At 37.3% G+C, this 27,940-nt stretch overlaps 1 protein-coding gene across 4 annotated transcripts in view; it reads right to left on the bottom strand.

Moving 5' to 3' along the window:
• SFSWAP (splicing factor SWAP) overlaps positions 1-26,888 on the bottom strand; it is a 50,517-nt gene extending 23,629 nt beyond the window's left edge. For 3 of the 4 annotated variants that reach the window (XM_076352540.1, XM_076352539.1, XM_076352538.1), the window contains exons 1-13: positions 26,517-26,888; positions 23,876-24,045; positions 23,211-23,348; positions 19,975-20,060; positions 15,638-15,863; positions 15,071-15,186; positions 14,006-14,141; positions 10,900-11,137; positions 10,424-10,555; positions 9,968-10,061; positions 7,501-7,675; positions 4,686-4,919; positions 2,958-3,148 (exon numbers count right to left, since the gene is read on the bottom strand). In XM_076352540.1, the coding sequence (XP_076208655.1) occupies positions 2,958-3,148; positions 4,686-4,919; positions 7,501-7,675; positions 9,968-10,061; positions 10,424-10,555; positions 10,900-11,137; positions 14,006-14,141; positions 15,071-15,186; positions 15,638-15,863; positions 19,975-20,060; positions 23,211-23,348; positions 23,876-24,045; positions 26,517-26,776 (2,196 nt within the window). In that variant the 5' untranslated portion in view covers positions 26,777-26,888. Of the gene's footprint in view, positions 1-2,957; positions 3,149-4,685; positions 4,920-7,500; positions 7,676-9,967; positions 10,062-10,423; positions 10,556-10,899; positions 11,138-14,005; positions 14,142-15,070; positions 15,187-15,637; positions 15,864-19,974; positions 20,061-23,210; positions 23,349-23,875; positions 24,046-26,516 lie in introns of those variants that run through there. The other variant, XM_076352541.1, reaches the window with a different exon arrangement.
• Positions 26,889-27,940: the final 1,052 nt, after the last annotated feature.

The following is a 27,940-nucleotide window of genomic DNA, read 5'->3' on the forward strand; positions in this document are numbered from 1 at the left end:
GATCACCTAAATTGCAGGTATGTCTCTTTCAATTGTCTGTTCTCTTGAAAGCATTTTGAGGTATAATCCATGATTTATTTGGAAAAAAAAAAAAAAATAAAATCAAGAACTGGGCAATGAATTACTTGTTAGGTACTGAAATTCTTTCTGTGGGAAAGGAAACGATGGAAAGCCATGTCATTCATTCTTGTAACCAGTCTTGTCACAATCAATATCTGAAATTTTCCATCAGTATCCAGAGATGAAGTTTTCCTTGATTAGTGCAACCAAGAGTGATTTACTGGCTTTTCTGGAAGCAATATAATTCCAAAACCAGGAAACTGAGGTTCTAATTCCCAACAATATTTGTATTTGCAATGTGCATGGAAGGTCTGACTGCAGCATATACAGACAAACACAGGAATTTCAATCTGGCTTGTGAAGGATCCTGCAACAATACCCCAAGCTGCATAGATTTCCGGCCCTATTTAGGTTAAGTTTCAGGAAACTACATCATCTACACCAAATCCCATTCCTACTTTTTCCCCACAGCTGTTTACAGCTATTGCAGTGAAGACATAAGTCTAAGGTGACTTTGTTGAAAATGGATTTTGACGGTTTTCCTTCCATTAAGGAAATAGATTGTCTGGACTTGTTGGAGGTGTCTGTACAGGTGCTGGAAACACCGAGTCCCCCGTCTTTTAGCAAGCATGCATCAGATCACGCTGGATTGGGATGTGCTTACGATAAAATGATGCTTAGGCTGAATACAAATGAGTGACACTCCTGGAAGTAAAATTATCACTTCTTAAGCTAGGACAAGCACTATACCGGCAGAAAGAGAGTGGCTCAGTGAAAAAGCTGGAACAAGGGGAAAAGAGAAAAGAAAGAACAGAAACCAAGTAGGAAAATAGCCTGTTCTCCTCTGTGGATGAAGTTAAGCAATTAGGAACTTAAATGGAAAATATACAATGTAAATGGGAAAGTGACTCTTCCATAGAGAGCATAGCTCTGCTGCCAAAACCTGCAGATGAAAAAAAAACTTCAGGACAGCGCTATGATGCATGAACAAATCAATACTTGAAGGATTTTCCTATATAATAAATTCAAATCCCTCATTTACTTTTTTAAAATTGTAGTTATTTTATTGAAATCAGAAAGGGTTTATGCGAAACATTATTTCTGAGCTATTTTAAACAGCATTTTCTGTTTATTAGTAGGGAAAAAAACAAATGTGTGGCTTTGATCAATACAGGTTTTTAGAGTTTGGTTTTGTATTTCATTACTGAAGTTTCATTACTAAAGTCTTTTGGCCCAAGATTCCTCTTTAACCTTGCCTACTCAAAAAATTCTAAGTCTAATAAAACTGATTTCTAGAGGCTCTGCCCAAAAAGATATTTTTATTATAACTACTCATCAACAGACTGACTAGTAATAGTTCTGTTTGCTGCAGAAGATAATGCCAACGAACTGATTAGCAGTTACTTTTGCACGATAAATCCTCTTTTTCCTCTTTGTGATAAATTCTAGTAATCCAACGTATGGCTATGAGAAATTAGCTTTTAATTTCCTTTGGAAACAATAGTCCAAACAGCCAAATGGCAAGGGAACTTATTAGCAATTTTATCGTGTTCCTACAACCTAATAATAGGTCATCATCAATATCCAGGTTACTCTTAGATTTGGCCCAAGAGTGCAATATCATGACGACCTACTCAAAACAGAGCTTCTGAAAGCCCTCAAACTGACATTACCCTAGTATTATCTATTGTGGTTGACTATCCAAACAATGAAAACGGGTGCAAATGGACAAGAGAATTACAAGGCAGAAGAAAGATGGAAAGCAGTCTGCCTCTGCCACGTGACCATTTCCTAGTAGTTTTCTAGAAAGAAGCAAAGCGTTCGAATTTCTAACACAACTATCAAAAATTGTTCTTTGAAAGAGGTGCAGGAATACTAACACTCCAAATTGATTTGCTACAGAAAGATACTTGCTTCTACTCTCCAAAATAAGAGATTCTGCTGAACAAACCCAATGGATTAGGTCATTTCATGATCAGGTAGGTGCAGGCAGTGTGCCTACCTCCAGTTCTCTGGAAAACAGCTAGCAGATAATTAGCCCCCTCAATTATTTCACCGTGAGTTTTTTGTTTTGATTCTTCATTGACTATGCCCGGTGAATAACATACATACATGTATTTGTTTGAATTTTGTGTCACTCTCTGTAAATTTAGCTTCATTTTAAAAATCACATCCTTATAATAAAAAAAAAAAAATATCTTTTATAACTCCCATACTAAACTTGGGCCTAAAAGAGAGAAAAACATCCTAGCATTCTAAGCTTTTAAGGAGTTTACATGAAATACTCAACTAACACAAAGATGATGAAAAGCAACCATTATATAGCAGTTTTTTCCCACCTATGTATTTGTTTTCTTGATTAAGGATGTCCCAGCTAGAAACCTTAAATCACATAGATCAGTTCACTAACTATTCATCTCAGTTTCATGCCAGTTAAATTAATAAAAATCAAACAAAACCCAGCAGAACAGGTCCAAAATAAGTCTTAAAGTAAGCTCAGTTGCCTGTGAATCGTTTCTGAACTTGAAGATGTCTGCTCACATCAAAATACACATTAAGTAAGTAAATATCACAAGAGATATACAAATACTCTTGAAAGGTAAGCATTCTAATTCATGGACCACTAGTAAAGAGTTAAACTTGCAAGCTCATTTTCCTTTCTGTAACTGGCTAACTGACCTCTGAATTATGCATCATATTTCTCGACCAGTTCTTTAATGACAGATGAGAGACATATGTAAGATAACTGAAAAAGATTGTGTTTAAAATTCAAATTTCTCCCCATTTAGAAAAGCTTCTATCTCTTCAGTCAACTTCATAACCTACTGTCAGATTCACACTCTATAGGTAAGTTTTCTGCTAGCTTTATGGTAAAGAGAAATTTATTTCCTGCTTACCTCGTTATTGAAAGAATTCTCTTCAATTTTCTCAGTTTCCGCCTCTGCCAGAGGGTTTTTCAGGGTCTGCAAGAACAGTGCAGCCTTCCTTTTGCGCTCTGCTTGTAGCTGCTTTTCTTTTGATTCTTTGGAGGCCTGTGCAAGCTTCTCTCTTGCTGCAGCTGCTAATCTATCCTCTAGTTTTTGCTTTGCTAAGAAAGACAATTAAACATAAAGTTTAGAGCGAGTCACACCTGGGGAACTTACATTTCCTTGAAACAAACACACACACACACAGTGTAACACAAACAACCAAACAGTCCCTCCAACCATTCTCAAACCTTTCTAATACATCCATTCAAAGACATAATAAGGACATATCGACTTGAAATTATGAAATTCCAAGCATCTTAATTCATAGATATATCATTTGCTTGATGAAAAGCAGTACAGGTGAAGTAAAAATTTTTAAGCTTAAAGAAAATGACATGAAAATCCAATCCTGAAAATTCAGGATACTTGTCCTTTTCTATTTACAAAAGCTACCTAAAAAAGTAGCACTGTAAATTCAGAAGCTTTTTCTTGTACTTGTTAAAGCGATGCAAACTCTCCATTTTGCTCTTTCCACAGATCTGATTTTTACCTTCTATTTTCCAGCCCTATTTACATACATCTTAAAATGTTTACACAAAGGGCTGCTCCGGAAATTTTCAGAAACTGTTTCACCATTGTTACAACCAACAGTTATTGTTATGTGATTACAGAAAGAATAAGCCAATTTATTTAACTATGCACCTAATGGATATTTTGTCTAACCTTTTTCATCTTACACTTCCACTTTTGTGTTCTGTGCATGTACAAGACTGGGTTTTTTTGTTCAATTGCACAGTTTTTCCAACACACATTTTTTCCAAACATGTTTTACACTTCATTTTTATTATCATACAAAATATTTCATATTTGCTTTAGATATCACCATAGCATACTTTATGCTACTGAAGTTTACAAAGGAACTGCTACTTAGGAGAAAAAAAAAATAATTTTGAAAATGAAGTATTAAATTCCTGGGGCATACTCTAAGAGAAATATTAAGTTTTTAAGCTGGTAAACACTGACAGCATCTCCACTTTATTAAACGCTCTCGTCTGTGACACAGCCTTAGGGAGGAATGGGGGAAATTTGATCCCTTTAAAAGATAATTTCATTCAAATTCACATAGCATACCCTTCTGCCCTTACATACATAAACAGAGTAACAGGAAAAACCCCATACAAAGACTTAATGGAATTGCATTATAAGAGTACCAAACATCAACAAGGCGATATTAGTCTATACGGGAGTGCTATATAACTGAAAAATAGCTTGAAGCATTTCATTGTTCTCTGAAGATGACGACAAATGGACATGCCTTTTTCTGGGCTCTGTTGATGCAATCTGGAAACTAGTAGTTTAGTGTTTTACTCGGAGGTTGTAATGGAAAAACAAAATAAAATTCAGAAAGATCATGCATTAGGGCAAAGTACTCAACTCCAGCGTGTTACAAGTTTGATTTTAGCTGAGCAACCAATGAAGATTTCATTCTTAACAATAAGCAGGAAACTGTGGGAAAAGAAAAGAATTCTGATTCCTGTTAACATGACATAGTGAAGATTCAAAATACCTAAAATGCCATACTTATTCACATGACAGTTTTGTAGATTGCCTGAAGGACTCAATCTTTCATTTTGTTTTCAGTGTAACATGGGATACCTTGTTTAGCTTCCAACTCCTCCTGTGTAAGTTGAGGTTTTTTCTCTTCAGCAGCAGTACAAGGAGTGGTAACAGCTGGAGTATGGTTTGAAGCACTATTAGCATTCTCTTGGCCTTCCTTGCCCTCTTCTTCCTCCTCATCACTGTCATCATCTAGTTTAACACGGTTTTTCTCCAGAGGAAGAAGGTCATTTTCTTTGGCCTTGATCGCAAAGCTTATTGGAGCAAATGATGCTGTGAATGAATGGGTAGATTTTACACATCATTAGACTACAGTAGAAAGCAGGTTGAAGTTCTTGACTTCATCCATTACTCATGCAGACTACACCACACAAAAAAAAAAAAGAAACTTGTATCATCCTTATGTTATGCTAAATATTTTGGGGAAAAGGACAACACAATCTTTTTTTTTTTTTCTTTAAACAACTGTTGGAAACTTCATTTGCCCTGTAAAGATCTATCTCAAAGTCTTTTTCTAATACTTCAGTAGCAGCAGGGAAAAAGAAAAAGTTACTCTAAACCATCTCAGGAATTACATTTCCTGAGGTGAGATAAAAAATTTCATATTCTGTCCCGAATAAATTTCCATTTCAGTACTTCTTCTTTTCCCAAATGAACAATCTACTCTTCCAGGCTTAAGACGAAACGCTCTGTGCTCAGGCTCCTATCTGACACACTATAGTATGATATGGTCCCTTATGCTTCCTTCACACTAAATCGATGGTTTGCACAACAATAGCATTTGGCAGGCTCACAGAACAGTATTTAAAGTCTTATTTCCATTTATATGAAAACTAATTACTTTGGGGAGTTAACAACATTTCATTACAGGAGATATAAATGCAAAAGCTAAGTACTTTTCCCCAAATGTCTTAGCTAGTCTTGCTGTAGCAAGATGGGTGGTCAGCTATTCCTTTCAAGCAACCCCTACTACTCCAGCACAAAGAGGCAGAACAAAACGCTTATGCCAGCACACTCAAAGGAAAAAGAATGCCTGTAAAAAACATGGAATACCATAATAAAAAGGAAACTATGGATCACTTCAAGCTAGGTTGTATTAATGGATCTTCAAAAAATATTAAGCGCAGCTAATATATAACTATATTTAAGTCTGAACTAATACCCTTTGCCTCACAATTTTCCTTGGTACATTTTTCTGAGAACCATTTTCTGAAAAAAACCAAACAAACAAACCCCAGAATTAATCTCTAAACCATTTATCCAAAAATGCAACTTCTAAGAATAAAGAATGGAATTTCTCACACATCTCAAGCAAAGCAACGTACTACCATATGGTCTGCTGCAATATTTATCTTTCTCAGGATGCCTTCTGCATATATATCCTATAAGATTTCAATTAGGGAAATTGAAATACAATAATTAGATTACATACCAAGGTTTATAAAATATAAGCTTTGTATCTTGTAATTCTGGGTTAAGGATATATGCTCAGAAATAAAGAACTCAAGAATTCCAAGAGAAGAGATATTATAATAGTGATTTTCCAACTTTTTCATATGACAAAACAAATCCTAAAATGGGATTTTACTCCCTCAGAGGCAGAAGAAAAATCTAATGTGGATGTTATGTCTGTCTTGCAGGCAAGTACTGTATTTAGGTTACAAGAAAGTGGGATTTGTACCATATTAGAGGAAATGAAAATAAGTTTATAGGAATAGGATTGTCATGAAATGACTCACTGGTTACATTCCATCATCTGAATTTGAGCAGACAATTATTATTATTAAAGCACGGGCTCCAGTTTGCCATTTATTAATAACACAACAAGAAGAAACGATACCATTTTCTGTTGTATACTACATTCTCTTTATAGGGCATCTTTGAAGACAGAGAAGATTGCTTCTTCCCTGGGGAAGCTAATCAGCCTGCCCAGAGAAGAAACTGCAGAGTATGGACAGCCAGACAACCACAGCACAGAGCTGGCAGCCCGTGGAGGGAAAGAAATTGCAGTGAGGAACAGGAAGAGAGAAGAATTCCAAGGGACGACAGGGAAGTAGACAGCCTTATCAGCAATTAAGCAAGCCACTGAAGTGGCAGGAAGGCAGTACCCATCCATGGGAACACAGGTCAAGAGTGTTTTTCCTGTTTTGGTTTTTTTTTCAGTGGCTTTCAGTTCTAGTTAAAATATTTAAGTTTCTAGTTTTTATTGCAAAGAAGAAATTTTACGATATCTTTTCCTGATAGGCCAGGAAATCAGTTGCCAGGTATAAATAATCGCTTCTCCAACTCAGGACACTAATAGCGTGTTAGCTGACTTTGTTTGACTGGCTTCCAAGAGATCCTCCCATTTTGTCCCTCTGCTGCTATGACTGCAGGAGGAGAAACATTCCACTTAGACATGAAAAGGGCCTTTTTTTCCAGCATGACTAACATCCAACACAGGAAGACTGAGCAACTGAGTAATAAGCCTAGCGTACTTCCTCCATATGTATGGTTTCAAATAAGACTACTGCTTTTATTCAGAAGGAATAACTTCTTCCTTGCACAGAGCTTGTAACTTTCAAGTTTAAAATGACAAAAATAAGATTCTACTGGGGTCACTGATGAAAGCCTTCAACTTTGCACAAAACTGAAATAAAACAATTTATTCTGTCAGATCATAAATACCTGATAGTCTGATAAGAAAGAAATATGAAAGCAATCAAATTAGTTACTTCAGTCCTTTTTTGATGCTTTCAGTGAAAATATTTTCCGCATGATGAAATTCTTTTCCCTACTTGCCCCTGGCTTTTTTTTTTCCCCTTAAGTATATGCTAACAAATATTTTCACGCCCAACAAATCATGCTAACATACCTTTCACCAATTTACCATCACTGACAGTTTTAGGAGGAACATCCTTTTTAGTTCCTGGAGCTCCCTTAGCACTTGGCTCAGATGCATCTTCAGGTGCATGTTCATCTGCAAATTGAGTCTCACTTGGTGTATCACCGGCAGTATCTGCTGGAACATCTTCAGATGAAGATACTCCCTTTTCAAAAGAAATGTGCAAGCTTACTAACTGGGTAGTTCATGAAAGAATTAATGCAGTGTCTGTGGAGCTGCAATTTTGCCAGCCATTTCAAAAATCACATTATCAGCTAATCACATAACAGCTATTTTACATCAATAAGCACTCATAACCAAAAGTCTGCTTCTTAGAAATAATGCACTGCTTCATGTAAACCCACAGGCTGCAAAAACTACAGACCTACAGTAAGAATGTGTTGTTACATTAAAATAACAACTGCTTTAAAAATTATGTTTTTAAAATTAGACCCTAAAAGCATATACTTTTTTTCCAAAGTATATTCCTTTAGGTCTTGATCTCCAGGGTCCAGGACAAAATCCATTAAAGTTAATTCACAGCGACAGAATGAAAGCTTGACATTTTTTCCTAATGTACAATTGCATGATCCCTGTAAAACTTGATTTTGTAAAGAAGGTATCAACACAGGTTAAAGTGTTTGATTTGTTCCAACATTTTGCTGAAGAACATTGGGCCTATCAATGTTTTCTGTGGCATTAAATTGATACAGTACAGATGTGCTGAGACTTTCAAAAGAGTAAAGAAATACTGGTTCTACTATTACATGACTGAATCATTCAAGACGACCTCTAAACTCACAGTATAAAAATTTTAAGATGGATATTGTAGACATTAAAAATATTTACATGGCGAGTCAGGCGATGACATTAAGTAATTTAACATTTAAATGAGCCCCTCTCAATAAATAGTTTGGTTGCTTTCCACTGGCTGCTGTTAAGAATACTTAATGTTGAAATACCAGGTATTGAAGAGATCCTTTCATTGCTCCCTGCAGCCATTCCCTGACCAACAGAACTAATTTCTGAAAATCCTCGAAGTGGAAAACCACAAGGAAATCAAGGACTTCATCCTGTATTTACTGAAGCCAGTAGTACAATTTCTTATTAACTTTAATGGCCAAAAGGAGAACAATCAATTGCATTAGTTGCCTATACGTACATTACTAAAGCATAAAGATAATATTGAAATCGTTATTCTAAAAAATTAAAGAGAATGGCATTATCTACAAAACCATGCAGTAGGAAAATACGCATTGCTACACATGACCTCAAGGGACTTAAACAGTTTCTGCTTGCTTCTTAGCTGTACTCATTTGAACACTTAAAATGAATCCTTTATTATTACACTTTGGTTGGTGTACAATTTCCCCCCAAAATAAATGTTAACAAGTCCTTATTAATCATGTAAGTATTATGAATTCAACCCACTGGTTTGCAAATAAGAAATTCTAGAATAACAGTCAGCATTGTGGTACAGGACAATTTTGCATTTAATTTGTCAACTGAATAAGAGCATATTTACCACAGCTTATCTTTAAACAGTGTTTTCAAAACATTTTTCACTATTAAAACAAAATGTTAGTCACAAGAGTTTCAAACAGCAACGAGTACTGAATTTCTTCATTTTCCACAAAGTGATTTTGAGGAGTTTACCCACAGGCCTACCTTCTTCAGTTTAACGCTCCCCAATCTAAGCCTTGAGATGACAAATGACATAGGGCCTAAAAAAAAAATAGCTCTTTCCCATGAAAAGTTAACATCAGATAATGTATTTCTGATACTATTAGCAATTTTTTTCAGAAGAGAACAATCTAATGAGATTAGCTAACATGAGAATAGTTAAAAACAAGGATACCATGTCTGGGTATCATCTTCTAATAACATGGACTAGAAGAAGCAAAGCAAGTAGGAAACCGATGTGAGATTTTGAAGCTCCGATATTGTTTCAGTCAGTCACGACAGGACTCTTCTTTAACAAAACCTCCCTCAGAAAAAAGCATGTCAGAAAAGTAGTCTAGCTACTGTGCTACTGTTCTACAAAGAACCATGAGGCACACGAGAAGATATGGTTGTTAAAAAGCTATACCTAACCTTTCTGACAACAGAACACTAGTCGCAATCCTACAAAGCTCTAAACCTCCACAAAGCATAAATTCCCTTTTATAGAAAGCCAAAAGATTTTCAGGTTGCCATTTTATATTACAAACACACCGAGTGACTGCTTATACTAAAAAGCAAGAACTGAATATCACACCACCTCACATATCCTTATTTAAATGTTATTCAAAAGTAAAAAGCAACAACAACAAAAAAGCATTCACATTCTTTGCTGAATAATTTCTCCATAATCTAGTGTTCCATTTTTAAAACATCTCATGGTAACACAAAAGATAAGCAAGGCCTTTTCTCACTTACATTGCATTTTTAATATACGTATATACAAACACACATGTACCTGACAGTTGTCACTGCTCTCTTTCTGAAGGAAGAACTGTTTTTTAAATTCATAATAAGCATTATACTGGTGCCACGGTTGCAGGAACTCAAATCTGTTAAAAGAAAACTGAATATGTGAAAATGCACGTGAACATAGTAAATACCAACAATCCTTTGCCATCTAATTTTCTCTAGCAAATGGAACGCTAGTTGATGTTTGGAAGCACTGTAACTTATGCCTGTACTTCCAGAGGATACACATTCAAACCATGCTTTCTAGAGACGTTTTTGTTAGGTTGGTTGTTTTGAGGATTTGGGCAATGATGCTTTAGCATTACCTTTAAGTAGGTCCCTGAATTTCAATAAAAAACAAATGATAGTACTTCTCTTCTTGAGACCTGCATGTCCTGGTAATATATTTAAAAATGAAAACCTCAGCTTTTAAAATAAAAGTTACAATAACGTTTTCTCTTACCTGAGATCATTCTTGGCACGAACACTGGTTTCAAATTTTATCCCATTCCTAGCAACATACTCAGCTAGCTTATCAATAACAGGTTGGATATCTGGGGGTGGAGGTATAATGGCAACCACTGGAGCAATTGTGCTGAAAACATCAAAAGTACATCGTTTTTATAAATAGAACATAAATAACTTTCAGACTCTTGCTTTAACAAAAAAAACCCCAACCCAAACATTACATAGAGGTTTGCTCTCTGGGTTCATTATGCAGTTAAAATAACTTGATTTTCCATCATGCAAAAACTTCACAGTAGCTGAGTAACAATAACCACATATAATATCAAAGACCAAAGTGGAGGTAATCAAAGCTGTATGAACACTGGTGAACGTTACCAAGGAATCACCAATAATAGAACCCTTACTAAATACTTCACACTGAAGTGCAGGAAAGAGACCCCTCCAACCGACAAGCAAATCTATATGTGGTACCTCGTAGATGTTGTGGTAGAAGTCAACCCGCTGCTGCTATCGGTTGTGTCTGGAGGAGGTGGAGGTGTAGTACCAGGGGGTGGAGGTACTGTTGCTACCCCTGTAGTGCTCGATACAGTCACCCCTGCAGGCAACGCATTGTAGTAGGTGGCAACATCTATTCCTGGAGGTGGAGGTGCGAGGCAATAGGTTCCATCAGGTAGCATATAGTAACTATAATACATGGCTGCCACAGTTGCTATAAAAAGACATATGTAAGAACAATGTTCTAATTAGAAGAAAAACACCCAATAACAAAAAAACCAAAAACATTATTGCATCAGTACAAATACACTGAGAATCCAGATTCACACAACACACTAATAAATGGTATCTAAGAAATGGTATCTAATCTCTTGTGTAAAAAAAAAAACAAAGAAAAAAAAGAATGCTCATGTTAACGCACTTCAGATGAATTGCTCAATGCAAGGTCAGGTTGGACGGGGCTCTGAGCAACCTGATCTAGTTGAAGATGTCCCTGCCCATGGCAGGGGGGTTGGATTTGATGACCTTTAGAGGTCCCTTCCAACCCAAACTATTCTATGATTCTATGAATTAAGAAATATATGGGTTAAGGGGCAGAATCAGAACGTACTGAAGGTCAGTTGGAAGCCAAACAGGTATGAATAAAGAAGTGAAAGAGAGAAGGCCTATAAAAAAATGACCTGATATGAAATCATTCTTCCTAATCTAATTCACTTCTGGCAGTTTAACTCAGTTAAAACTATGTATGCATTAAGAAAGAAATGCACGTACATTAAAAACTAACGTCGAGAAATTAAACCACTAGTATCACCATATATATTAAACCACTATACCATTATATATAGACACACACCTACTTACTGAAACCTCAAAAAGTACACAGGTTTTGCAATTTAACACCAATGCAATGAACAACCGATTTGAGCAAGATTTCCACACTAGAGGCTTCTCCGATTCTAAATATTTATTTCTTGAGACTGCAAAGGCTTATAGCTTGCTTTCTTTCTTTAAGGACAATATTTTATAATGCTTTAATTAGCTTAACACTTTTAAATGGCAGTTACTTCTTGTAAATCTAAAGATTTTCTGCAGAAAGGCGTATAAACAGAAAGTATTCAGGTAAAATATTTCAAAGGATTTACATTAAGAGTTTACATTTCTGGAGGCAAAGTTTAATCAATGCATTAAATTATAATGAATTATCCTCTTAAAAGCTTCACAAACATTCTTGTGTGGCAGTATTTACTTTCTTCAAAGAATAAGTTATCTATAAGGAGAGCAGAATAAAGATCTGTTAAGTTTTAAAGGCAGGGAGAGGACTTGCAAACTTAACTTGCATTGCTACTAAATTATAATCTCCCAGTTTGCATCATATACACTCAGATTCAAGTCTGACACGACAGCAATCAGAAAACTGATGAACATTATTTTATGGAGATACTTATCCTGATTTTAGTCTTTCTTGAAATAACCAGTAATTTTCAATTTCTCCACAGAAATCTTATTTCAGTTTTATTAAGATTCTCTTAAAGTTTTAAATGAAAATTACTTCCATGCATACTCTCCATATATTACACTGACACCACCTGTAATCCTTTGGTGGGTTCTGAACCTATAATGCATCAAAATCAACTCAGGTCATTATGGTGATACTTACTCGCAACAACTTTACTAAAAAACCAAGAACTCCATCACCACCACCACCTTGAAGTAACACTACTCATTACCTACAAATTTATATCATCACGAAACCCTACTGTAGTGAAAGCTGCAATATAAATTTTCTTACATCTCAGCAGTGTCAAATGGTAAGTCCCATAAATGAAAGGGTAAGTTCCATTTCTGTATTTAAGGAATCAAGGGCTTTCAGAATTCTCAACTTTGAAAAGAATTAGAGGCACATAAACCCAATTAAGTTTGACTTCACCTTTTTGAGTATCAGAATTTACAAAATTTGCAGAAGCTTTATACAAGGCCTGCATTAAGCAGCTTCAAAGATAATGGAAACCAGACACATCCAGAGAAAATAACGTTGCTAAAAATTTCATAGCAAAGTTGATTTTTAAAAGAGATTATAGACAGGACAGTATTTACATTTATCTGAAATGGTTCAAGAAAAATCAAAGATTAAAGATTTAATAATAATTTGGAGATAGGAGGAAGTCTTGGTATTTCAGTATCGGGCATGGAAAAAGCAGCTGAGTACACAACTTTCCACATTGCTCGCTTGTAATTTAAATAAATCATTGCTTTTGTTGTTCTTTTGAGAAAAAAATAAAATAGAATATCTACTCCTTTATTAAAGAATGCCCTCTGTAGCTACGGAACTTAAAAGTTAGTACTCCCTCTCAGATATTGTAATGAGAAATATAATTTAAAAGATCAATTTCTAACTTTGAATCTTGCATATTCCTGAATTTTATTTTCTACACATAACATCGCACCAGTGCACAGAATAAAAGATAAAATAATGAAAAATTATAGGAATTGACTGTATAATAAAAGACTTATTTATTTACCGTAAAACTACTTCCAACTTTAGAACAGAATATTATACTAAAATCTGGTTTTATCACTTCAGTGGGATCCTTCACTTCACATGATTTTACCTTTGCAGATTTTTCTTAGTGTCAGACACTCCAGCAAAACTGTTCAAAGTAGATTTACCATCTGCATTTTGCTTAATATAGTAAGCTTTTTTTTTTTTTTAACAGGAATCTCATGAATTACTTCATAGGACAGTTTTATATTCAACAGTGAAGGCATTCATTAGGCTTCATTAATAGAAATTGATGGAAGTTATCAAAAAACATTAAGGGTATTGTGCTAACCATACTCACAGACTGGAGACTTGGCCTCCCGCCTTGCCCACCCCCTCCACCCCATTTCTGTTTTTCCTAAGCAGCTAACAATTCGACAGATACTCAGTGGAAGAATGCATCTTCAAAGATTCAGGAGATTGAAAAAGAGTAAATATCAGTTACAAATGATTAAGTATGAAGCTAACATATTTTCTTCCCACAAGCATCCACATACAATTCATCAAGAGACACCACCAGCTGCCTAATCACAATGCACTTACAATCAGAAGAATATTCTGCTTGTGATGTCTGTACAGCTGCCCCATCTGTTGACTGTGGTGTAGATGAGTTATTATCCGATTGCGCTTTGCGCACCAGTGCTGCAAGTGGATGATCAGGGTCTACTACCTTCAAAGGCTGAAAAAATTTTGAGAATAGAAAAAAGATTAAAATTTATACATACTTGATATATAAATCTTTCTATATAAATATATATACCTTATAAAAGTACATATTTAAAGCATGGTAGAATCAACCTAATCTGGAAAGCAAATTTATCTGTTAATAGACATCAATAATATTGTCCAAACACTGAAGTTACTGGCTTTGTAGCTCTCACATCAGAATCAACTTCTTTTTTGAAAATTAGTGGAAAACAAAACAAAACAAAAAATACTTTCATTTAATGTGAACAGAAATCCATGACATTAAAAAAAAAAAAGAGAGAAGTGGGTATTACTCTTACTCGTTTACTGCCAAGGCTGGGATAAGACACAGAACCTGACTTGTCTAAATATCAGACACCACCACTGCCATTCCTCTGAAAGCCTCAAATGTGCACAACCATCTGTCATTCCCATTATTCCATCACTGATCAAACTCAGAAAATAAAAATAACTAACACATCCAGCAAAAAATTACATATAATGAGTAGTACATTCTGCTGAAATACTTGCTGAAACTATTACTTCATGTCAACATTTTATCTACTAAAATCTAAAAAGAAAACGCTCTCAGCTTATATACAGAAGGCATCAAATATCAGTCTTTTCAGCTTCAATACAGGCTCTGTGGGATAAATCCTTAAGTGATGCCCTCAATACCAGAGGGCATAAAAATAGAAATATAATTCCCTACAAATGGAAAAATAACAATTTACATACTAGGGAAAAGGGAACTTGAAAGTTTACCAAAACAGATCTAAATTACTAAGACACAGCTGGGGGGGGGGGGGAAGGGGGGGAATCTTTGTTAACGAAAGATCTTAACACCTGCATATTAGAATTTTTGTGCCCATGAATCAGATGTTTTACAAGGTAGAAGGTAATTTTAATAGGGTCAAGTACCTTCATGAGCTCTTCAAGCCTACTGCATTTTTTAGATGCAAAGAGACTCGGATGCAGATAATTTCCATCGTCGTCGTCATCATCATCGTCTTCTTCCTCAGATTTGACTCTTGAGTCTAAATAAAAGCAATGTCTGAATTTTATTTGGGTTTGCTATGGATTTGTATTGGGAGAGAAATACAGTACATGACAAGCAAGTGTTCTTAAGAAACAACCGTTTTCATAAATCTCCTTATTCACAAAAACAGATACAAGAAGGTATTGCTAGCCATCAATAAAACTAAAACTTAAGTGCACAGGCCAACTTTCTGTTGGACTAGAGCTATACAAGTGTTTCTAAAAGCTCCAAGATCATAGCAGCTCTTCTATCTGAAAGTTTCCCAAAACAATCTTTTCTTTTAAAAATCTCCAATTTAAGCAAAATTTTGAATCATCACATCAATCTCAGCTGCAGGATCACAGCATTGCAACGCACCAAAAAGGTGTGGCTATTTTACCAAAAAAAGACCAGTGGATGTTTCAACGATTCACATCCTGAAGCCATCCATTTCACAAGCAACAACTTACGTTTTTTCTCATCCGCTTTATTTTCAGAAGGAGCAGCGTATCGTCCTTCTTTCATAGCCTTCTGAATGAATTTGTAGTAGGGATTGAGGTAGTGATCAAATCGCAAGAAGTCAAACTGGGAGTTGCGTGCTTGCTTGGCTTTTAGCATAATCTCAAACTGTGCCCCCTGCTTGCAGACAAAGTTTGCAGTTCGTTCTATAATCGCATGCATTTTTGCTGTCGGTGGCTGTGGGAGGAAAACAACATATATTTGTATTTTCATAAGCAGCTTGTAAAGTGCGTTAGAACTCCAGAGGGAATTAGAAAGAGCAGTAGTTCCCCGCCCCCCTTCTCAGCTTTCTCTAGCGACTCAGTTTCATAATCACTTTCAACTAGTGAAAACATATCAGCACTAAAAAAAAAACAGTCCCAATCTTCCCTAGCTGCTCATTCATTTCCTTTTGCAAGATCCTCTCCTGCTATCAGCACAACTGTTTTTGCCATTGCACACCAAACTGAAGAGGGGAACAAATACTGGTTGAGTTTGACGTGCAAAAGAATTCTTTTAAGCCAGGTACATTCCACAGCCATACAGACACTTCTGCTGGCACAAGAGAGGAGACAGATGTGTTTCTTGACGCAGCAGTGCCAACTTCAAGCGGCCCTACCATACAATACCTCAAGGTGCTCTGAAGACTCAACATATATGGTCTTCTTCCCAACAGCTGTCCTTTATTCTGTTATCACTGAATGAGCAAATATTGTCCCCTAACTAGAAAAGCTTGTTACTATGTATTTGCTTGGAAGGAACACGTTGCATCTTAAGACCAACATAAGAACTGCAATTCCTATGCGCTGTCATATTCCCAGAGTCACCGAACACTTTAGCAATAAAAGAAAAACGAAAATTAATAAAGTTAAGCAGCATCCATGCATTTCCACTCCTGAAATCCCATCTAAGGAGCACTGCCAAATCAAACCCAAGAAGTGAAAAGAACAAGAATATAGTTAAAGAAGGAATGAACTTCACCATTCACTGTCTCTAGTTTCATACCCAGATAGCTCTATTTTGTCTTGTGCTCAATAAACTGGTGAAACACATACTCTGTGTGCCTATAAAGACTGAAGTGTCACATTAATTATTTGTTTTAGCTTTGCATTTTTTTGGTCCAGATACAGAAGTATGTTGCAAACCTCAGAAAATCTTTTTCAGAAGACTGGAAGCACATGAGGCAGTGGTGCTCTATTTAGGGAAAAAAGTCTAAATGTGATCAAACAGCACATTTTTAGAAATTATTTTCAGCCGATTGAATCCTTTACTAGAACAACATGTTCAATATGGAAAATAATTAGTTGTTTCAAGTTTTACTTGTCCCTCTAAAACACTACCAAAGATTACTTTGAGGCCATGAAGTTCTCAACAAACTGATAACGTTTTGTCCATAGCCAGTTTCACTATTTAATCATACATCAAGTTTCTCTATTTCTGTGGTTCTTATGCAGAAATACAAAATACACTTACGGCCAAGAGATTCATAAACAAAGCTGCAAACCAGCAAGGAAGCTCAAAAAAGATTGTATCTGAAATTACTATCTGGTCTTGAATTTGAAACTGATGCCACTATGCTGTGGCATATGATGCCACTATTTTCCAGTGCTCTGGAAAATAGGCACTATGAATATTAATATGCTTTTAATTGACTTCTAAGATTACTAACACCACTCATCTACAAAACTTTAGAAACTTTACAAAGCGAAAAACATTAAATGGCAAACAGAGATGCAGATATCATAGACATATTCTTGTTTGCTATTACATTTAAAAAAAACACTAAACATTTAAACTGAGAAGACCTGTAAAAACTTCTGAAAGTAAGAGTACTTGCCAGAGCAGAGAAAAAACCCTTCTGGAAAATACTGCAGTGACCTAAGCTCTATCATCTAGTCAGATATTTTGTTCCAATCTTTAATTAGTATTGTAATTAAAAGTTTTTCATGAGTGAGTCTCCCTTACTGCAAGTTAAGCAACTATCCTCCAATCTTCAGTAACCCTGGAAAATAATTTTAAGTCTTATGTTGCCTCTTGGTATTATCATCTGGAGAAAACCAAACAATTTTCAATCTCTCCTCCCAAGTTTAACTGATAATATCCTCTGACGGCCCACTTCCATAGCATCCGCGCACTTCTTAAAATGCAATGGTCAAGAACAGTCATCTTTGCCCATAACCCTGACATCAACAGTTTTAAGCAGTGGGAGACCTCCTGCATCCTCGACACAACTCTTCTATTTTAAGTTCCAGAATGACATTACTGCTGCAGTTGGAGTTGCCATACACTGAACAGCTCACTACAGCCCCTGCATCTTTTTTGCAGTAGTGCTGCCTAACTACTTAAGTCTTCAGTTAACATTTGCACTTGGGATTGCTCTGTATTACAGGAACTATTTTGTATCTGTCTTCATTGAACTGCACCTTGCAGATTGTGAACAAAGCCTCCAAGTTAACAAGCTGATTCTCAAATTTTATCTTATTTCCAAGCACTACAGTTTCCTCCCCAAAATGATTCAAAGTTTACAAGTGTCCTCCCTCGCCATGACCATCAACAAGTACCATGTCTTTTAACTTGAATGTTAATTAGCAGTAAACGCAGGAGAGACCTAGAACACCACTCTGTCACTTCCACAAATCAGCAGTGTATCTGTACACCTTTTCCAATCACTTGTGGAACGACATAATGGCAATGGAATTTATGATGTATTTCTCTTTTTTTTTTTTAAATGGGAATAGGGTAGTGAGAAGTATTTTTTTAAACATGCCTGTAAAACCCCACCGATAATTTACCAGGCTTCTATCCTTCACAGTAATTGAATTAAAAAATACAGAATAAATACATTCACTGGTAAAACTGAATGACTTGACTAGAACAACAACAACAAAAAAATCAAGGCTTACAAAAAAAATTCTCACAATTCCCAATCCAAGGTCAAGTATAAGTTGTTTCCAGAACTGCTGTCTAGACATTTTGATTTGTTTTTTTTTTTTAAATCAAAACCAAATATGCCCACATTTGCTTTCTGTTCATTTGAATATACTAGAGTTCAATAGCTGACTGAGAAATTACTTCAGTAAGCCCCACACTGCATTCTGCAACCTCCATGTAAAATATATTTTAAGTTTCAGAACAAAATTCGAGCAAAGCAGCTATCTAAACCAGCAAACATTCCTTCACCAGCAGTTACTTTTTGGAAACAGCATCCAAATGCTAAATAAGCAGCTTCTCACTGAGCACTCAACGTTCTTATTCTAAGACTAAAGTATAACTCCTAATTTAAAGGCAATAACATATAAAAATCTTCCCTGAACTCAGAAGTAGGTTTGTAAGCACTTAACTAATGAAATGTATTATAAGATTGTAAAGAAAAGCAGAGGAAGTAAAATTAGAACAACTGAAGTTGCACATTAGATTTGTTAAATAGCTCTTATTTCATATAAAAAAACAGAACAGGATAAAAATTTTTAATTAAAAGCTAATGAAGTAGAAAAACACTCTTACACAAATACCCTGTGTTCACTATTGGTTATTCTAACAGAGAGCTTTGAATCTTGACTGGCCATGGTTATCAAGTTGAGAAGGCAGCCCAAATATAAATTAACACTTTTCTGACCACGGTACAGGAGAAAGAATATTATCTGACTTCCCAGTATCTTTTATGAAACTTGAAATAAATTGAAAATCCTCACCGTTACAACTGTACTCAGCTCCCTTCAGTAAAAATACACAAGTTGCAATTAAGTTTACAGGTTACTATGTAGCAAATTCTGGTAACATCGCATGAAGGAAAGAGCTTCTATACCCTAATACTTTCAAGTTATTTCAGAATCTCCTAGAAATAAACTATTGCTTTTCTCCTTGAATAGGCTAGTCTTAAACACAGCCTTTGTATTTGATCACTTCCTACCCCATTCAGATTGGGACTCAATTAAAAAGAATCCAGAAAAAAATCTTGAACAGAAGCAATCTTCTGGTTTAATGGTCCTTTACATTTGCAATGTCAACCTCGGCATCTCAGTAAGTATCCATTCCAAGAACAGCTGCCTTTTTTCTGCATTATCTAAAATAATATCACAAGAGATACTAAATGCACTTAGCGTAAGTACTGCAATAATTTCAGTGTGAAAAAGAAGATTCAAGAGAGTTGACAGACCTCAGGAATTCATGAAAGAACATCTGAAATTAAGCTACTATTTTAGAATCATTTAAAATGTACCACACTAAAGTTAGGGGGGGGATCAGTAAAGCACCATAAACTCCTTGAAAATTGACAGAAATGTAGGTTGGGTTAAATGTACATACATACCAGTTCCACATCAGAAGGGACATTCAGTCCCGGAGGGGCAACAAAAGGTTCTTCATTTTCTTCTACATTTTCTGTCTGAGCTGTTTCTACAAGAAATGACAGAATAAAATACTATAGGACAAAACATGCCAAAGTACGCAAATGTTAACAAAAAATTATTAAAATAAAGTATATCTAAAAGGACATGCAACCAAGGAATTTCTCAAATGAAACTATAACCAGCATTTGCACTGAAGACATTTAAATACGGTTCCTCTCCCTGGTGTTATGTGTAGTTTATTTAAGACTGCATAAATTATGTCTTAACAGAGGTATTAGGAAGAATAAAACCCTATAAACTTTAGCCCTGACTACAGTGCTGAAGACAAACAAGTGTCAAATCAAATAGAAAACATTCATTTTCATGAATATTACTTTTTGTTTTTACAAGAAAACCCACGCAAAATTAAGAGGAACCATTTTCAATGCACCGGGTGAATCCTTTCCTAACAATGACTAAAATATTACAGATATCCAGTATCTCTAAAGCTGTTAGGACCCATACATCTGGTTAATCTGAATTCAGTTCCCTGTTAATCAACCATTTCAGCCTATGCAAACAAACCTAAGTACTTTCATCAGCTTCCTAACCCTAATGAAAGTTCTACAGGAAGGCAATAGGGAGGCTAAAATCCACTTTCATCACCTACAGGGATAAACCAGTAGTTGCCTTAATAATTGATTAAAAAAAATGTTGCCATTCACCTGTGAGTTCAGTCTGAAGTTGGTATGGTTCCTTTTACACCAAGTTTAACATATCCAAATATTTAACAGATTTATCACATGAACTACTCATCTAAAATAGTTATTCTTTTATAAAGCCCAATTGGTATTACATTCTGTTACTTGGTATACCTGAAACGTTTCTCTGAAAATATTTTGCTTTACAAATTTTTGTAATAATTGAAGTGGAAAGTTTACTTTGTAAAGTAACTTTTAGTATTATCTATTCTACTAGCTTTAAGAAAAAATTTATTCTGGTTTTATCCTAACAAATCCGATAGCACAAACTGCATGAAAACCTGACTATGGGAACTGTGGACACAGACAGCAAAACAGCCTAATCATGCATGAGATGTCATAGCAATTACTGCATACAAGCTCTTACCCACGCAAGAGAGTTAACTTTTTTGTTACTGTCTGGCAGGTTGTTTTTTTTTAAATGAACTCAAATAGTTTAACTCCACAAAGGCACACAGAAATTTTAGCATCAAGCAAAGAAGGAAGAAGCAGCAGACAAAGCAGAATAGGACTGGGTTTTTTGGCATCAGCTAACACTTGAAGTGTTCACAGAACTACAGCCTGTAATTCACATTACTGCTATCTGCATCTTCCAATACTGGATTTTACTCTACTATGATTTACAAAAAAAAAAAGAATGTGAAGAATTTATAGTCCTGTATTATTGGAAATTGTTACCATATAGCAATCTATTACAAGTCTTTACAGTTCAACTACAGCAAAACATAATACTGATGTTCCTATCTCAGTTTTGCCCCAAGTACTTTTTGCCCCAAGTACTATCAAGTGTTACTAGAAAATGCCCCTTTGTTATCCATCATTACTAAAAATTTTCTAGAAGATAAAGAGTTTAGCAAGAAAGCTCACAACTGAGACAATGTTCCAATGACCTGCTATGAGGATCTCTACTTCTCGTCAGCAGTGCTGAGAATTCTCTCGTTACACTGCAAGATTTTGTAATAGCTTAGCATGGCACTTCCATGTTGCATCAAATATTAATTAACTAAATATTAACTTGTTGGAAAACTGGGTAGTTATATCTCTCTTTGTCAATGACTGAGTCGTCACATTTTAGCATTATTCCTAAAAATATTACTTCATTAAGGCCGAAATACATTATTCTACATATCTCATCATTGTAGGAAAGAAAAATAATGTGGAGCAACCCAGACACAACTTGAACTCATGACAGCTCTCTTACCAAATGAAACTGGAATTCTTATTTATTCCTTATACACTTGATCAAAGGTAGATTCTGTAACATGGCACATTTTCACGCAGTTTTGCAAAGGCCTCCTACAATACAGACACCCTATAAGGTTCAGCAGATTCCCTTTTTAGTGACCAATAGAGAGAGGGCATTCACCTTTTTAATCCCTATGCAGTAGAGAAAGACAGGGGAGCCAAACTACAAACATGTTCTTCTCTATCACCTCCAATTTTTCAGTAAGCTTATCCCTATATATACACAGATCCACACAACATGAAAAACACCCCTATGACAAGAAACACTCAAAAACTGTATGTAAAGAGAACTTAGAAACTATTTGGTTATGGAATCTACCAGGCAAATGGGAATAAAACAAATGAAATAAACCCCAGAAAAGACAACGCAATTCAGCATCAGTACTGAAGAGTACAGGAAAAACCCTTGGTAGAATGCAAGCGGCATGGACACTGCCCTGACACAACCTCTCACACACAGCAGCAAAAAACACTAAATAAGCTTTAGCACCTGTCCTGGTTGCCGACTGAGGTTAAACCACGACAGTCCCTAAAATGATCCTGCACTGTAGCACACACCTTGGTAAAAAAAGCACATCTCATACCACAGTAACACACCAATATGTAGGTTAGACAACCCAATTGTTAATTAAACAATCCTAACTTTACTAAGGTAAAGTTCAATAACATTTGAAAGCTTCCTTAAGACTTCATGGTAAAAATGCAAAGTTGTCGTAATTAAAGATGGGAACATGAGAACCTGAGTTCTGCATTTTTTAAGATCACAGAGAGGGGCACACTATGTTGAAGACAGACTTGTTTACAATAATTAAGATGACAAAATCTAAACTTAAAAAATATTCTCGTTAATTACTATTCTACGTTTGTAATGATCTTTTCCTTCTTGACCAAGAAACATAGTGTTAACAGACAGCCATGTGATGAAATACTAGTTTTTTTCTGAATAAGAATCTGCGAGACAGCAGAATTAAATTTCCTATCCTGACTACTGTAGTATTGACTGTGCTGCAGCAGGAAACATTTAAGCACATCAAGAGCGAACTTTGCAAAAACTCAGTAACACAGTTCTACAAAGACTTTGCTGAAATGCTTTTGAGATTTTTTACTTGCATTTTAATGAAACACAGATTTTCAACCTTCAACTGCAAGTGAGAGACACAGAGGTGCCATGGTCTTCCTCTCAATTAACCCTTGCTATTTTTACCCCTTACCTCTTTGTTTTGCAGGCTGATGCTCCTCCTCCTCAGTGGGTTCTGAAGGGTCATAATAATCACTGCCATAGCGGAATCCCACTGCATTATAGGTACCATCCTCTGCCAAAGCTTCACTCAGTCTTTTATATTCCTCCTCTTGAACAAAAATGCAATTAAAAATCATTAGAACATATTTAAAAGCTAATTTCTTAAAAAAAAAAAAAAGTAATATTTCTTACTTTAGTCTTTAAATGAGAAGTTTTCACCTAATCATTTTAGCGTTCATTAAAAACTGAATAGAAAAACACAGCATGTACATATGCTGATCATTTATTTCTTCCTGAAGAGATAAAGGCTGCGGGTTAAAACATTCTAATGTAATTATGCACAAGAGCACAGAATTTCATTTATGCAACACTAAAAATGAAGCAGAATGTGTTTATTTTGGGGTTTTTTGGGTCTGAAATCCCAGCCTGCCCTCAGAATCTGGGCAATTTCTGTGTGGATCTATATTTAAACTATCCTGAGGTCCTCTCACATACGCAAAGACTCCCGTTTTTCGAATCCACTGGGTACTGTCAAGATAACATCAGAAAAAGAGAGTATAAAATTAGGAGTAAATTTAATTTCATAATTATTTATTTAAACATATGCTAAACTCAGGAAGTTTCCTTGAGCAATACCTTGCCTCGCCTCCTCCTCAAGCAAGTCCGTATGCAAGGCTAAATACCTCTCTTCATCACAGAGGGCTTCTATTCTAGCTTCCTCTTCAGACAATTGATAATCTCTGTTCCACGTGGAATATTCAGCATCATATTCAGAAAGGTCATGTAGGTGACCACGCCCATCGTACCTGCAAGATGAAACAGCTGGTCAATGCAAAAAACTTAGGGCTTGGGTTTATGCGACTACTTAAATACTTACCCATTAAAAATGAAAAAAAAAATACTTATACGTTAAAGCATATTTCCTTTTAGAAGTTACGTTTAATTTTGCTAATCATTTGTCACCAACTATCGAAAATTTGTTTAATAGTCTAAATTCCTCTCAAAGAAACTAATAAATTATTACAATTAAAGGCAAAGGTATCCTTTAATAGTTTAAGCGGGATCCATTTCCTTAACAGCTCTTACCGTACGTGCTTCAACCAACCAATCAATGTCACTTGCAAAATACGTTTTTCTGGAAAGTCAAATAGCTTACATTCACACAAACCCGAATACATAAATACCTATCCGTAAGAACCAAACGGTCGAAATTTCCTCGCTTCTTTCTGCTAGTCCCGAACTCTCAGGAGATATCTTCACCATAGAAACTTGCGTCCATTGGAGGTAAAATCATGGCTAGGCTCGGCCCCTAGCCATTTGGCTGAGGAAATAAGTTCTGGGTTATGTGATAGAGAGACACACATACATAGGAACAGTAACATATACATGCAATTTAAGGAGGTTCACCGTAAAAACGGCAAAGATCAATGACGTACAGTTCCTTTCTACTAAGCAGAAATAATTTTATTTGCAGGAAAAGCACTGCATTGGGATAATGTTTATGCATCAGTAAGAGAAACTGATTGAAAAGTAAAGCAACAGTAAACTCGACTCCGCTGAGGTGTCTTCCCACACACAACTCTTGACTTGTGCCAACTTGCTAGACCAAAAACAAAGAAAGTAAATATTCTTATAGCAAAAAGTTAATGAAACATGTAGGTCTGGTTAATCAAGCTCTGTCCACAGGCAAACTTCAACCCATGTCTTCTCATAGCAATGTGCTTTTCTCAAAATGGTGAAAATGAAGACTTCCTGCTGCTGGAGATAAAAAGAATCTAAGCTTCCAAAGGAGTTTATAAGATTAGTAATTGCAAGCTATCTTAACTTACAAATGTATGTTATTTAGATTTTTCGGTATTGTATGTACGTACATGCACATACTTAGTTTTTGCTCCCAACAATTTCTGTAACGCCTGTAAATTGGGTTACTGTTGCACAGGACCACAAAAATGGCCTCTACCTACTAATGAAATCTGTCACAGAAGTGATCTGGATCAGAAGTGTGCATCATAACACTTCTATTCTCATGTGACTAAGAAATTAAACATAGCTACAAACATTTATGGTTGGTTTTTCACGTCTTCATGTTTATTCCAATTTAACAAATTAATTTCAATCATAAAAATCATTAATGGCGTAAACCCCAAAATAGTGCAAGGGCATTTCTTTTTCCTCCGGTCTTCTGGAAGGAAATGAAAAGATCTTCCGATACTGGTATTTTTCCAAGCCAAATACAGTTGTTAAATCAAAACAAGAAAAATCATATATAGCACCAAAGCAATGATGAAATTGAGGGAACAAATATCTATAGTATGTCATGTGATCCTTTTCAAACCAAAATCCTTCCATCTTTCCCACTGAGGTTTTCAGGGTCAGCCACAACTCTTAAATTGTACTTTCAGTGCTTCACTCAAATATACCCACCCTGACCTCCCATTTTCCCTCTCTCCAAGGAAATATTCAGAAAATTCATTCTGAATGAATTTATTTCTAAATCCCACCCTGCACTGCTGAAACAACTCAGAGACCAGAAGAAACATCAAAGCAGACTCCATTACTCTCTCTGGCCATGAACCTGTACCTACTGCAAAAGAACCAAAAAAAAGCCACCCCTGACATAAGATTTGAAAAGCAAGCACCCAAAATCAAAGCCATTCTGCCTAATACAGTGAATCATGGCACAAGGAAAAAGTAATTAGGCCAAAAACTGCTTTTGGCGTATCCCAGCAACAGCCTGCAGCCAGATTACGTAGGAGAAATAAGAAAACCCCATTTCCCCTAAGGTGGATAAACATCTCCACTCCTCACACTACACCCTTCTCGCTTAGAGAACATACAAAGCGCCTAGTAAGTATTCCCACGCAATAAGGCTCCCTTGGTTTCCAAGTGAGAAAAGATGATGTTTGTGGTTTGCATTGAAAAGGAACAGATCATTCCCACTCCACCCTGTAAACCCTACCCTAACAAGTGGAGCAAAAACACCCAACGCACACTGACTGTCAGAAGGAGGGGAACCTCCCAACACTGCCAGAGCGGGGAACCCCAAGTTCCCGCTGCCGGGGGGACGGCCCTGCAGCGTTACAAAAGCAGCACTCGAAGCACTCTACCAGGAGGAGCTGCCCTCCAACTCTGCCAGTGAAGAAGATCCCCACACGTCTGCCAGAACGAGCCCTTTGCTCATCCCCCGCCCTCACCTGCCCACAGCATAAGGGGAGGAACAGAAAGAGGCTATAACAGGAGATCTCGCAGCAGAGTCTGGGGGTTGTGTTACACCGACCTATCGATCATGATCTTGGGGTCTCCCATCCAAGGAATAAGGTGTCGCCCCTGCTCCTGGTACTGAGCCTTCTCATCATCTCGAAACAGCTTGCAGGCATAGCCGAACACCAGCAGCTCCACACGGCTATTCCCACCTCCACCTCCTCCTCCACCTCCTCCGGGGGGCCCGGGGACCGCTCCCCCGCCTGACAACAACATTAGGGGCGGCGGGCCTGCTTCTTCTGCAGTCCGTCGAGAACCTCCGACCCCTCCGTACATCACCAGGGGATGCAGCGAGGAGGAGGAAACTCGCAGTAACAACGACTGTCCGAGAAGCGAGTCCCCCAGAAGACCGGGCCCGCACTAAACTCCCCAGCTCCAGAGCACCACAGTCGCCATCACCCGAAACAAAATGGCGACTCTTCCGCTTCCGCTGGCGGAGCAGAGGCTAGGCCGGCTTCCGGCGGCAGGCAGATTCGCCGTCGCTTTTGGCAGCCCGAGCGTGAAACGGAAGGGAAACGCGGCGGGACGCGGCTCCGCTCCCCGCTACCGGCGGGGCAGCGCGGCGGCGGGCGACAACGGCCGGTTGCCAGGCGGGGACTGTGACGCCGCGGGCCTGACGAAAGTGCGGAACCAAGGGAGGGGGAGGAGCGGCCGGGTGCGCGGCGGGGCGGCTCCTCCGAGGCGCTCGGCGTGCCGGAGCGGGGCTGCTCCGGTCCTGCCGCGACCCTGGGGCGGGTCGCCTTTGTGGCACATCTCAGCTGAAATGCCTACGCGGAGTTTAAAAAGAGAACGAGGGAGGCCGCGGAGGCTCGGCGGGGGGCAGGGAGCCGTGTCTCCCGGTCTCTGTCACGCTGCTGAGGAGCCCCACGGGGGACCGGCGGCGGGGAGCCGTCGGGGAGACGGGCAGCGATAGAGCCAAAGGATAACGGGGAGGCTGAGCGTTACGGGGCTCGGCAGGGACGCGTGTCGGGGCGGGCGGCTGCCGAGGGGGGCTGTGGGAAGGTGTGGCAGAAAGCGGGGCTTCACCTCGGGCTGCGCGTGGCGAGTTCAAGGGGAAAGCGGGCCTGGGAGCCCAAGCGGGAAGGGGAAAGGCTGTGGCGCTGAGGAAGATCTTTCAAATAAATTGACAAATCTGACTGTTTTTTGCTAAAGTTGTGTCATCTGGGCTGAAATTTTCAATATTTTTTACCTCAGGAATCTTATTTTCGTCGCTCTTCAAGAAGTATGAAGAAACACATTTTGTGTATGTTGCAATAAAATTTTGTAATGAAGCACGTAGTGTTTCGCAATTCACAGTGGAAGTTAATTCATAGCCTTCGTTATGAGAGGTCCGGGATGCCCATGAATATAGGCAGAACTGCTGGGGTTTTCCTGTGTGAACAACTTTCCTGTGTGAACAACTAACTGGCGGCGTTGTGCAGAAGGGAATGAAATATGTAA

The sequence above is a fragment of the Aptenodytes patagonicus genome, chromosome 15, assembly GCF_965638725.1.
Source record: "Aptenodytes patagonicus chromosome 15, bAptPat1.pri.cur, whole genome shotgun sequence".
Classification (NCBI taxonomy): domain Eukaryota; kingdom Metazoa; phylum Chordata; class Aves; order Sphenisciformes; family Spheniscidae; genus Aptenodytes; species Aptenodytes patagonicus.